The 13,883-nt window shown below is 38.6% G+C and overlaps 1 protein-coding gene across 8 annotated transcripts in view; it reads right to left on the reverse strand.

The window, feature by feature from the left end:
- SLC17A1 (solute carrier family 17 member 1) overlaps positions 1–13,883 on the reverse strand; it is a 166,351-nt gene that overhangs the window by 143,067 nt on the left and 9,401 nt on the right. For 6 of the 8 annotated variants that reach the window (XR_010157586.1, XR_010157585.1, XR_001718323.4 and 3 more), the window contains 7 exons: positions 10,838–11,071; positions 10,667–10,754; positions 10,226–10,312; positions 4,242–4,360; positions 3,978–4,139; positions 2,780–2,912; positions 2,540–2,687 (listed from right to left, as the gene is read on the reverse strand). Coding sequence is in view for 4 of the 8 variants with exons in the window: in XM_016955016.3 (XP_016810505.1) it covers positions 2,540–2,687; positions 2,780–2,912; positions 3,978–4,139; positions 4,242–4,360; positions 10,226–10,312; positions 10,667–10,754; positions 10,838–11,071 (971 nt within the window). In the remaining 4 variants the exon portion in view is untranslated. The remainder of the gene's footprint in view (positions 1–2,539; positions 2,688–2,779; positions 2,913–3,977; positions 4,140–4,241; positions 4,361–10,225; positions 10,313–10,666; positions 10,755–10,837; positions 11,072–13,883) is intronic. The other 2 variants (XR_010157588.1, XM_009450623.5) reach the window with 1 other exon arrangement.

Raw genomic sequence — 13,883 nt, forward strand, 5'->3', positions numbered from 1 at the left:
ACTACAAATAGAACTACCATTAGATCCTGCAATTCTGTTACTGGGTGTCTACTCAAAGGAAAAGATATTATTGTATCAAAAAGATATCTGCACTCATGTGTTTATTGCATCACTATTCACAGTAGCAAAGACATCAGCCTAAGTGTCCATCAACAGATGATTGGATGAGGAAAATGAGATTCATATGCACAATGGAATACTACTCTGCCACAAAAAAGAATGAAATCATGTCTTTTTCAGCAACATGGATGGAAATAAAGGCCCTTGTCTTAAGTGAAACAACTCAGAAACAGAAAACCAAATACTGCAAGTTCTCAGTTATAAAGTAAGAACTAAATAATGTATACACATGGACAGAGTGTAGAATAACAGACATTAGAGACTTGGAAGAGTGGGAGGAGGGTGAGGGTTAAAAAATTACTTAATAGGTATGATGTACATTATTCAGGTAATGGTTACCCTAAAAACCCAAACTTCACTACTACATAATATATCCACTTAACAAAACTGTATTTGCATGCCTTAAATTTATACAAAAGCAAGCAATTTTTGCAACGCTTTTGAGAGCTTGGATTTAAGAAAGAAAAAGATTTTTAAAAACTCTCCCTAGTTACAGTGAACTATACACACACACACACACAAAGTCAATGAAACAATCCCATATATAATAGTTACAAGAAAAAAATTCTTAAAATAAATTTAACTGAATAGGTGAAAGACCACAATGAAAACTAAAATGTTGGTGGAAGATATTGAAGAAGACACAAACAAATGTAAAGATATCCTGTGCTTATGGATAGGAAGAATTAATGTTGTTAAAATGTCTGTACGATCCAAAGCAATCTAAAGATTCAATGCAATCCTTATCAAAATTCCCATGACATGTTTCGCAGAAATAGAAAAACAATCTTACAATTTCTATGGAAGTACAAAAGGTCCCAAATAACCAAAGTAATCTTAAACCAAAATAACAAAACTGGAGGCAGCACACTATCTGACTTCAAAATATACTTCAAAGTTTTAATAATAAAAATAACATGATACTAGAATGAAGATAGATACATAGACCAATGGAGCAGAATAGAGAGTCTAGAAATAAATCCAACATTTAGGGTGAATTGATTTTTGACAGAGGTGCCAAGAACACAACATGAGGGAAGGATGGTGTCTTCAATAAATGCTGTTGGAACAACTGGGTATCCACATGCAGAAGAATGGAATTAGACTCATCGCGTGCCATATATAAAAATCAACTCAAAATGGATTAAAGACTTAAACATAAGACCTGAAACTGTAAAACTACTAGAAGAAAACAGGGGACAAGCTCTATGACTTTGACCTGGGCAATGATTTTTTTGGTTAGGATCACAAAAGCACACGCAATGAAAGCAAAGACAGACAAATGGGATTATATCAAACTAAACAGCTTCTGCACAGGAAAAGAAACAATCAACAGACTGAAGAGACAACCTGAAGAATAGGAGAAAATATCTGTAGACTATACATATAATAAGCGGTTAATATCCAAAGAATACAAGGAACTCAAACTCAATAACAAGAAAACAACCCAATTAAAAAATGGGCAAAGGACCTGAATAGACATTTCTCAAAAAAAATATACTATCAACAGGTATATGAAAACAATGCCCAACACCACTAATCATCAGGGAAATTCAAATTAAAACCACAATGAGATATCCCCCTACACCTGTTAGAGTGTCTGTTATCAAAAATACAAAAGGTAAGTGTTGATGGGGATGTGGAAAAAAGGGGAACTTTTGCATACCATTGGTGGGAATGTAAATTAGTACAGCTGTTACGGAAAACAGTATGGATGTTCCTCAAAAAATTAAAAGTATAACCACTATATGATCCAGCAATTCCACTCCTGGGTGTCTATCCAAAGGAAATGAAGTGAGAATGTCAAAAGAGATATCTGCACTACCATGTTCATTGCAGCATTATTCACAATAGCCAAGACATAGGATCAACCTAAGTGTCCATCAGCAGATGAATGGCATAACAAACATGTGGTATATATACACAATGGGATACTATTGAGCCCAAAAATGAAGGAAATCAAGTCATTTGTGACAACTTGAATGAACCTGGAGGACATTAAGTGAAATAAGTCAGACACAGAAAGACAAACACTGCATGATCTCACTTACATGCGGAATCTTACAAAATTGGACTTAGAATTAGAGTAGAATAGTGATTACTAGGCACTGGGAGTGAGATGTTAGCCAAAAGATACCAAATTTTATTTATATATGAGGAATAAGCTTAAGAGATCTATTGTATAACACAGTGACTATAGTATAAAACAATGTATTATATTCTTGAAAATTCCTAAGAGTAAATTTTGTGTTCCCACACACACAAAAATGCTAAGTGTGTGAGGTAATGCATATGTTACTTTGCTCGATTTTAGCCATTCCACAAAGTATCCATATTTTAAATCATCATGTTGTACACAATAAATATATACAATATTTATTTGTTAAAGGTTAAAAAAAAGCGTATAAACAAATCCTACCTGGGAGCAATATCCAAGCCATTTATAAACACTCCACCCAAGCAAAAGCTGCCTGTTGCACCAGCAAGTATTAGGAAAATGACAATGCTGTAGAAGCTGGAACTCAGGTAAGGCAGGCAGACACCAAAGATTGCAGGAAGGAGAAATCCTGGGGAGTGATTCAGACAACATAGTCAGGTGCATCCTAAAGACAGGGGAGAAGTATCTCCCTAGTGCTTAAATGTTCTGGCTGTTGCTTACCTGCTGCTGTGAAGAGTTTCCGGACAGCAATTACGCTGAGAATATTCCTGGTCAGGAAGAAGTCTGATAACTGACCTGCTAGGTTACCACAGATCCAGGCAAACAAATAGGGAAGGGAAGACAAGAACCCATTCTGAAGAGGAAACATTATTCTTGGAGTGAGTTTGATGGGTAAAGCAGTACTGACACACAGAGTAATACCTATGCTAAAATTTATTATCTAAAATGTGTACTTTCATATAGGAAACCATCAACATACAACAACAGAATTACTGCTGGGACCACATTACCCAAAAGAAAGAGAAAAATAGATTTGAGGTCAGTAATATTTGTCATAATCTGTCAAATCTTCCAATTTCAGTATCATGAAACGTAAAAGCACTGGATAATAGAGGAGGAACACTACATTGGGAATAGGAAATACTGGCCCTGGGGAAAATGATAGGATAAAGATGACAATTACAGACATGCGTATGGTGCTTACACTGGACCAGCTGCTACCAGTCCTTGCAGCAACTTCAGGGTTTCATGAAGTATAAAATTGAGTCAGAGAGAGTTTATAAGACCTTACTGGTATGCCAGCCCCTAGGCTGGTTTACTGGAAGCTCATTACAGAATGCGGCAAAGTGGTAAGCCCAGACAGACTCCATTTCTAAAGGAGTTTTGTCTTGTCTTGTCTGGTTATTATGGTATTGAACAATAGGAGTTTGCCCGTATCAGTGATTCTCCAAGCCAGATGAGCAATGGGTATGCCAGTCCTTCCAAAGTAAGACTTGAGTCTTGGCTTCATAGCCCAGACTCATTGCCTTACTTTGGAGAGGATTGGTAAAAGCTTGGCAGAGTGACAGGGCCTGGCTAAGTGACTTTCATAGGAGGCCCCCAGTCCCTGCAGGGAATGGTGGTGTTGAGCCTTAAGTAATATACAAAGGGAGTCACACAGTCAATGGGAGATGGGGAACGTGCGGAAATATAGATGCATGTGTGCTGTTGCTGGAGTGCCAGACACTTATGTCTACATCAATGCCTTCTGTTTTGGGCAATGTTCATAGAAAGAGCAGAAACAGTTAGTTTCCAGGTGAAGAGCAGTAGCCAGATAGTGTGAGGAGCTGGCAAGAGCTGCGACTAGGGTCGTTAGAGACAGACAAATGTACACAGAGTCTTTCGTGAAGTTAAAAAAAAGAACAAATAGTATACTTACCTCTTTTATATTAACATGAAGCATGGAGTTGATAAACATTGGAGTGTATAGTGTCATGATGTTATGTGACCAGAAAAACGTAAAACAACCAATGGAAATAGCCCAGACTGGAAGCGACTTAAGCATAGCCTTGATAGGCAGAGATTGTCTACTTGAACTGACCTGGAGAGAAATTCATTAATAATTAGCACATTAGAACAAACTGGAACATGTTTAGTTTGGAGTAGAATCTGGGAGATGCCAATATGGAGAACTGTGTTCTACCTGCTGGACCAGGGAGGATGTGATGTATTCCTTTTCACTGATGCTTATACATGGGTGGTCCTTGGGGTCATCATAAAACAGAACGAACCAGAGAAGACATACGGCACAGCCACAAGCACCTATCAAAGCAGGATAAGTTAGAATTGGAAGTCTCTGTTTGTAGTGGATCTCTTTCCCAAACTGGCATTTTTCAATGTATCAGTCTGAGAAACTGGACCTCCTCTTTCTTTTTTGAAACTTTTCAACAAGACTTGTGTTTTTCAGTCCTCCTTTTATCCACAGGGACCCCTCCCTACTAGAAATGGGGTAAGGCCTATGCCCTTTCCTGATTTCCTATCCTCTGCTCCCTCCACTCCTGACAGCTGGACCTCCCTGCCCTCAGGCCCTCATCTTTTCAAATTCCTCATGTGTTCCACCATAAAAGGATGGCACAGCTGAGCCTGCACAGGGCTTGACAATTGCCCAGTTGTTTTGTTTTGTTTTGTTTTTAATGTTTAAGTTCAGGGATACACGTGCAGGTTATTTATATAGGTAAACTTGTGTCATATGGGTTTATTGTACAGATTATTTCATCACCCAGGTATTAAGCCTAGTATCCATTAGTTATTTTTCCTGATCCTCTCCCTCTTCCCACCCTCTACCCAGTGGTAGAAGGTGTTCCCCTCAGTGTGTGTTGTTCCCCTCTATGTGTTCACGTGTTCTCATCATTTAGCTCCCACTTACAAATGAGAACATGCGGTATTTAGTTTTCTGTTACTGTGTTAGTTTGCTAAGGAGAATGGCCCCCAGCTCCATCCATTTCCCTGCAAAGGACACAATCTCCTTCTTTTTATGGCTGCATAGTATTCAATGGTGTATATGTACCATATTTTGTTTATCCAGTCTATCATTGATGGGCATTTAGGTTGACTCCATGTCTTTGCTATTATCACCCAGTTTTGACAGCTTAGCCTCAGCTATGTTCCTGAGATACAGCCCAGGCTTCAGGGATTATTGGAGTTCTATAAGAGTTTGACAAATTGTTTCTATGAGTTTTTTATATTAATAATTTGACTGTGAGGAATTCTCTGCTGGGACAGAAAGTATATAGTGCTCATCAGTCAGTCTTCCAGAAGACTTGCATTCATTTGACAAATATTGATTAAGTGCCGATTATTTACCATGCACCTATTTTAAGTACTGGGGATACAGCAGTGAATAAAACAGACAAAAGTCCCTGCCTTTATGGAGTTGACTTTGTAGTGGACAAAAAAGAAAAAAATTATTTTATTCAATCAACTTCCCAAAAATTCATATAATACTGTTTATTATCTCTTTTTCAAAATGAGCAAACTGAGACTCAGAAAGATCAAATTATTTGTGGGACACAAATGTTAGTGAGTGGTAGTTTACCCATAAGCATGAATTATATTGTCCAGGGAGAAACTACACCCCTAGATGGGGAGGCTGGGGTGCTGGAAATAAAAATACTATAATAGAAATAAAGAATGCCTTTGATGCATCAGTAGACTAGACATGACCAAGAAAAAATCAGTGAGCTTGATAAAATGGCTATAGAAATTTCTAAAACTGAATTGCAAAGACAGAAAAAAGAACTAAAAAGACAGAATGGGCTGGGCACGGTGGCTCACGCCTGTAATCCCAGCACTTTGGAAGGCCGAGGCGGGCGGATCACGTGAGGTCAGGAGTTCACGACCAGCCTGGTCAACATGGTGAAGCCCCATCTCTTCTAAAAATACAAAAAAATTAGCCGGGCGTAGTGATGTGCCCCTGTAATCCCAGCTACTCAGGGGGTTGCAGCAGGAGAATCGCTTAAATCCAGGAGGCTGAGGTTGCAGTGAGCTGAGATACTGCCATTGCACTCCAGGCTGGCCGACAAAAGCAAGACTCTGTCTCACACACACACACACACCAAAAAAAAAAAAAAAAAAAAAAAGAATGAAATATCTAAGAACTGTAGGACAATTATAAAAGCTGTAATATACATGTAATAAAAAATATCACAAGGTGTGATATACATGTAAAGAAACATGCTGGAAGGAAGAAAGAAAGAAATAGAGAAAGAGAGAAAGAGAAAAAAAAGAAAAAAGAGAAAGAAAGGAAGAAAGAAAGAAAAAGCACGGAAGGGAGGGAGGTAGCAAGGGAGGGAGGAATGAAGGGAGGGAGGGAGGGAGGGGAAAGAAAAAAATTAGAAAAAATATTTAAAGCAATAATTACTGAGAATTTCTTAAAATTAATAATAAACCTCAAACCACAGATATAGGAAGCCCAGAGAATGCCAAGAATAAAAAAAAAAAAAAGTTACAACCTGACATGTTGTAACCAAATGACCCCGGTTTTTTAAGAAAACGGGAATGAATTACTATTTTTTGTTTTTTGAGACGAATTACTATTTTTTAAAGCTTTCTCTTCTTTTCCCCTTTCCCCTTTTCCTCTTGCTCCTCATTTCCAACTTAGCCCTTCAGAAATGCAAATACAACGTTTCACCTCCTCCCCTCACCAGACATTCGCTATAGGAAAAATTCTCCTAACTACATGCTTCAAGACACAGCTCTCCTCCAGAGCTGACAGTCAATTTGCAGACCAAATTGCCAGGGAACTTTCATCTCTAGGGCGTGGCCTCGGAACTTCCACTCTCCAGGAGTGGTCTTGGAACTTTCTTCCACCTGGAGAGCATATTGAAAACATGCCCTTTTTGGTCACTTTTTCAATCTACTTCTGTCCATGTAAGTGCTACCTCATCTGTGCAGTAGATAACTGCCCGGTAGCAAGGGGACCCCTGCCCTTGCTCATTTCCTCCCCTACCATATGAAAATGCTTACTTTTTTTATTTTTTTGCCACTTCAGCTCCAAAGGTGAAACAGCACAGTTAAAAGCAAGAAATTTTGTGTCCCTTCCCCAAGCTAGCTTTGGAATAAATCCACTTTTCTTGTACCAGACCCCACTCTTGTTAATTGGACACTACATGTGGTAAGCAACTAACTTGATTTTCGGTTACAATATAATATTCAACTTCAGTAAATCAAAGACAATTTTGAAAGAAGCCAAAGGGAAAAAAATGACCTGAAGAGTCATGTTTAAATTCAGAATTCTGAACACAAATCTCTGGCGACTAGACTGAAGCTTGACCTATTCCTACCCAGACCCATTCCCACCTCACTAGGTACTTTGAATGGATATATGTGGAAACTCTTGCCTTCCCCATTGTGCACCATTCATATCTTATGCAAATAGTGCCTCCTACCTCCCTTGGTCACTCCCCAGTTCAATGGATGTTGGGAAGAGCCCTGCTGGTCTTTTCCAATATAACCAATAGCCTTGGTTCTATTTAAGCAAGACATTCCAGGCATGATGATTAGAAGCAGAGCCATGGGCTCTACTGAGCCTACTGTCTTGGCACCTGCCCTATGAAGACAGCCTAGCTAGAGAGGGGCTAGAATGGGCTATCCACAGTGTGGAATCTAGGGCAAGCGCCCTCTGGCCTGGGCCTCAGGGCAGCGGTGACAGAAGCCATAAGTGATCTTGGCAATAGCTGTGTTTGATGCCACATACACTAGTCAGATGTGAGTTAAGGAGAGCGTGAGATGCTAGGAAATGTAGGCAATGGGTACAGACAGATTATGCAATGATTTCAATGGTCAAAGGGAGGTTACTTGAGACAGAAGACAGGGAAAGGGAATCATTTTAGAGATTTGAGAAGAGTTAAGAAGTTTGAAATAGTCTTTAGGAGACAAATATAGCAGGATGGCCAGGCCATTTTTTTTTTTTTTTTTTTTTTTGAGACGGAGTTTCACTCTTGTTGCCTAGGCTGGAGTGCAATGGCACGATCTTGGCTCACTGCAAACTCTGCCTCCCGGATTCAAGTGATTCTCCTGCCTCAGCCTCCCGAGTAGCTGGGATTACAGGTGCCTGCCACCACGCCCAGCTAATTTTTTGTATTTTTAGTAGAGATGGGGTTTCACCATGTTGGCCAGGCTGGTCCCGAACTCCTGACTTTAGGTTATCCACCCACCTCAGCAACCCAAAGTGCTGGGATTACAGGTGTGAGCCACTGTGCCCAGCTGGCCAGGCCATTTTAAGTGCAAATATAAGTCTGTGACTCAATTTACTCTATTTGGTAATCTCCAGCAATTATCAGCTGCTTAAATACAGTTATTGTCATATTCTTTAAAACAGTATCTATTCAGATTTGTTCAACTTTATTGGCAAGAATATTCCAATGGAATTTTAAAACAATCTTGGTTTTAGTTTTCCCTCTGACACTAACAAACAGGTCATTTGACATACGTGGACATCATGTAATTTATAGTAAAAAGGTTGTGGGAGGCAGATACCTAAATTCCTAAACAGCTATCATCTAATCCCTTTTCCTCAATTCTTAGTGATAAGGAAAAAACATGTGAGGGACTTCACAGTAAAGCTATTATCATAGTACAATGTGTAGTTGTGTAACACCTTCGTTTGAGTTTCATGAAGCCACCCATGATAACTGTAAGTGGCATACATTGCTGTACATGATCTTATCATAGAAATACAACATAAATATTAGATGTCATTCAACCCTTGATCAACAATGTTGGGCAGCATTAGTTATTCAAAAGTTTTCCTTATACGGAGCTGAAACCTCACCCCTGCTCCCCTGCTCCCCCGTAATTTCTGTATATTTGGGTTAGTTTTGTAATTCAAAACAGGTCTGCATTTTATTTATATAAAGTCCTACAAGGTATGTTCTCTCAAGTTTTCTCTTCTTCAGGCTAGACATTCTCAGTTTTTTCAGCCCCTTTCCTGATAAGGGGCTGAAACATAAGTTCCATCACTATGCTGACCATTGTCTACTACTGAAGACTAACACAGTCATTAACAGCAATGGAATTTTGAGGATGGAAGACATGTTTTCAGATTATGCCTCTGCCATCTGCTCACTGTATGTATTGGATGTCTTCTGTTTGTCCCCCTAGATGTACTCCTCATCCTTCTTCACCTTACTTTGGCTACAGATGGCTGATGTGAATGAACATCAGTAGGCCCCCATGTCCTCTGCTTCCACCTGGATTTGGCCAACAGAAATTCCCGGCAGAGATGAGAGGGAGAGAATTGAGTGAGATCAAGGTGTCTTTTCAAACCCTGGTTAGCTCTGTCTTATGATTGCCTCAATCTATGTGTCCTTTTATGAAAAATCATGAGTTCTTTGAAGGCATCCTGCTCTATAGGGCTCTCCTAATGGATTCTGATAACTACTTCCTTCCTTGATGCCTTTGGACCTGGGGATGCTAGATGTTCCGAGCTCCTGTATCGCTAGCCCCAGGTAACTGGACTATTCCTAGAATTTCACCGCATCTCATACCTACCTTTTTAAGTGATCACTTTGTAAATAAATTCTTCCAATTTTGCCTTAAGTATATGACTTTGATCAAGTTACCTAAGCCTTTTGAAGTTTCCTCACGTATCAAATGGGCATAATAGAACCTATCCACATTTTCTTATTCACAAACCTGAAACCAAGATCAGAGAGCCGAAAGTGATTTTATCACTTATTTGTAAACCTTATTTCTTTATAGTTTTTTTGTGTGTTCTAGTTTGCACAGATTTCATTTTTTACTGTATAAATTAATGTGTTTGATTATGTGGTAGTGCTCCACATCATGCTTTGAATGTTAAGTATAAAAAGTAACATATTTCTGAAATCTGTAAACTTATTTACTCTGATCATCCTTTTCCTGGAGAGTTTCACATAAAAGCATATGCATCTATATCGCCTACATTATAGAATTATAAAAGTTATGTACAAAAATACATGTATAGTCCTAAGCATAATACCTTGCTTGTGATAGGAACTTAATGTGTATTGACTTCTCTCTTTCACTCAGTGGAGTTCATGATTTTTAATATTAACTTTATATGAATTATTACATTATATTGGGTTTTAATGTTTAAATTTTTTTAGATTCTGAATAATAACTAGGATTTTACAGAAAGAGACTCACCAAAAATATAGAAGACCATGGGCCAGCCCAGAGATTCACAGATAACTCCAGTCACAAGTAGGACAATAAAGGGTCCCAGCAAAAACCCTAATCAGTAGGTACAAAGAACACCCCTAATTAATGCAGGCATCTGAAAGCAGAGATAATGTAGCCTCACTGTAGCAATGAACAATTTCCTGTGAAATAAATTTGTGTATCATAACACAAACATCAGAAGAAAATAATAAAAATATTCTTTTCTCTCTTTTTCTCTGTTGTTTGAGATAAGGATGCCTCTTCTCCATTCTATACAATTCTCTCATCTTCATAGCAAGAATGCTGAAACAGATGATTTCCAAAGCCCTTGACCATTCAAAACACACATTTCTTATGTCTCTAGGGAAGAATGTAATACAATGAGATGAAGATAGGATTCAAACATTCTAGGCTTTAATTCTTTACCTGATGTACTCATAGAAGTAAGTCGGCCTCGCTCCAGGGGAGGAGCCCATTTGACATATATTTCAAACTGGGCTGTTGCAACTATCCCCTGAAATGAGAAAGGTTTGACATTTAATCTCTAATACTTCCTGTGAATTTAAACTCTGTTCAGTTTTAGCATTATTTTAATACCTGGGCTGCTCCCTGAACTGCTCGACATACAATGACCCAAGCTACTCCAATTCCAGCTGCTGGTGGGATGAGCAGGCTTAACACAGAGCTGAGGCATAATGCAAAGCCAATCATTTTCTTTGTAGAATATATTCCAGAGAAGTATCCAACAGGAACTTGGATGATGATGACACCATAGGAGGTGGAACTCAAGATGATTCCCTGGATATCTGGGCTCCAATTATACACAGGGTTCTAAAAGACAAGGGGGGACATGTCGAATCACTCTGCATATCAGAAATTTACTGTGACATTTAGGGATTCAGGGAAACTGTTCTGGCTCACCTCATGGAAAGCAGCTCCCCTCTTACTAGTATTCTTTATCACAGGACCTTCTTTATTCTTCGATCACACCATTTTCTGTACATATTTACATTTTATCATTGGAGTAATGTAAAGTCCTCACAGCCAAGGACACCATCTGTACCTCCCTCCAGTACCTTTCACAGCATAGACATTTAATGCTTGTTTCTTGAATGTTGCTAAACTGCATGTAAACTCCTCCTGTGTAGCATACATACATTTAAATAGTTAATTTCCTGTACTTCATAGTACTACTCATACTGCAGTTGTGAATTTCCTCTTCCCTGTTTGCTTTCTCTAACTCCTCCATTAATTTAAGCTCATTTGCAAAATCACTTTTCCCCATATACATATTGCTCCCAGAGAGCAAAGTCATGAAAGAGAGAAGATAAAACCATGAAGAATTCTCAGACTGAACTGTGAAAACAACTGCACAGAACAATAAAAAGAAAAAGGCCATTTCTCTTCCTTCACTTGGTTCTGATGTGGCATATTTTTTCCAGAAATGTATTTGTTAGTCCATTCCTAGGTTAGAGGGCCTTCTATTGTTTCTTTTTACATTATTAAAGAATGATGGCCGGGCGCGGTGGCTCACGCCTGTAATCCCAGCACTTCGGGAGGCCGAGGCGGGCAGATCACGAGGTCAGGAGATCGAGACCATCCTGGCTAACACAGTGAAACCCCGTCTCTACTAGAAAACCCCATCTCTACTAAAAATACAAAAAATTAGCCGGGCGTGGTTGCAGGCACCTGTAGTCCCAGCTACTCGGGAGGCTGAGGCAGGAGAATGGCGTGAACCTGGGAGGTGGAGCTTGCAGTGACCAAGATCGCGCCACTGCACTCCAGTCTGGGCGACAGAGTGAGATTCCATCTCAAAAAAAAAAAAAAAAAAAAAAAAGAATGATAAAAGAAAATCCTAATATTGAATTTATTGTTGAGACTATGAGGGACGAGGTTGCACAAGTTTTTGGACCCACTTAACAGGAAGAAATCTTAATGGTAGTAGAGGAGGACAGGATAAAGTTTATTTGGAAGTGTCTAAGATAGTGGCATTTTCTAAACTTTCTCTGTTACTTGCATAATTAGGAGGAACATATTAAATAACGAAGAGTTTCCTGAATAAACAGTGAATGTGCTGGATGTTATTTTTGGTTGAATATTAAATAAAATAGGTAGGAATCCATATGTTTGTTGTCATCACTATTATCCCTCCATTCCTCTTTTTTCTCTCCTTTTCAAGTCACTGTCACCCTATAGCTGTGGCCTCTAGAGTGTAATATTTCTCTTGGATGGAAAAGGACTTCCATGGAAAAATCTGGTAGGAGTGACTCTCTGAGAATACCAAATAATAACCAGTGAGGCACATCCATATAGTAGCCTGGGTGCCAGGGAAGTTCCAGATCTTTTCCACTGAGGGGAAGGAGGCTACACAGAAGATGAAGCAGAATGCTCAGCCAGGTTTTGTTTTGTTTTGTTTTTCTTGTTTTTAATCACAGGAAGCACCAAGGAAGTCAATACTCACCCTTACCCATATCAGGTGGGCCAGCAGGCATTTGTTCAACTCTCCCTGTGCATGTGAACACATCACTCAAAATCTTGGATAGTTTTTCTTATGGCTTAAAGCCATCACTCTCCACAGCAGAATGTAGAAAATAAAAAAAGTTCACCAGAATTGGTTTAAATCCCCTGAGCTCATACTGAAACTACTCACACCAGAAAGATAAATCCTCAGTTTATATTTTTCTATACAGTGCATTAACTAGTTGCCATTGAACAAAGTACTCCACATATAAATGTATAAATGACTCTAAGTAAATCTTAGAAATAAATATATATACTCATTTGTATGGGTCATATAAATGAATAAGAAATATATAATACCTCAGTAAGGAAAATGTATCCAGGTATCGATAGATAATTTATAAGAGAACAAAATGGAAATGATCAATAAACATAGGTCACAGAAATATACAAATGTGTAATCCCATTAGTAATAAAAGAATATATACTTTAAAATTATGGTAGAATTTCTAACTGTCAGGTTGGTACACTTAAAAAAGAATAATGACACAATCTCCTTTACTTTGATGGAAGAGGGAAGACTGCCTACAGAATATTCCTCATCTACCTTCTTTGTCATCTTCTTTTCTATAATCAGTGTTTCTTACTGTGGTAAAATATCTGTGTGTGTCTGTTCTTCCGTGTTTTTCTTGTTATTTCGTCTTTTTTTCTAAAATGTTTGTTCTGACTTTTTCATATTCCTTTCCTGTCAATTTCCTTTTTTCATTCATCTGCTCTCCAAGCAAAGCCTCTTGTGGTCTGGCCATGTCTACTTTGAGTTATTGTAGGTACTGCACTATGGTGTTCCTTCCATAGCTATAATTGCTTTACTAATTTTTAGGTTATTTTGTAATGTTAGACTACAATTTAGATCTGCTTTGTGGAATAATTTTCTGGTGTGTTTTTCTATTTAGAATAATTATGTATTCTATTTCTTCATTTTTAAATGTAGTACCTTATGTAGCAGTAAACTGAATTGTGACAGGAAATTTCATGGGATGGCAAAAGGTTTCATGGGGTGGCGGGCTGATGCATGTGCTAGAGAAATCTTTCAAGCTCTATAGCTCAAGAGCTCCCTCCTCTTTTAGAGCCACAGTGAAGGCTCTAAAATACAACTCCTGTGAGTAGCCATTTCTCTAGAATA

This window comes from Pan troglodytes, chromosome 5, assembly GCF_028858775.2.
Source record: "Pan troglodytes isolate AG18354 chromosome 5, NHGRI_mPanTro3-v2.0_pri, whole genome shotgun sequence".
NCBI lineage: Eukaryota > Metazoa > Chordata > Mammalia > Primates > Hominidae > Pan > Pan troglodytes.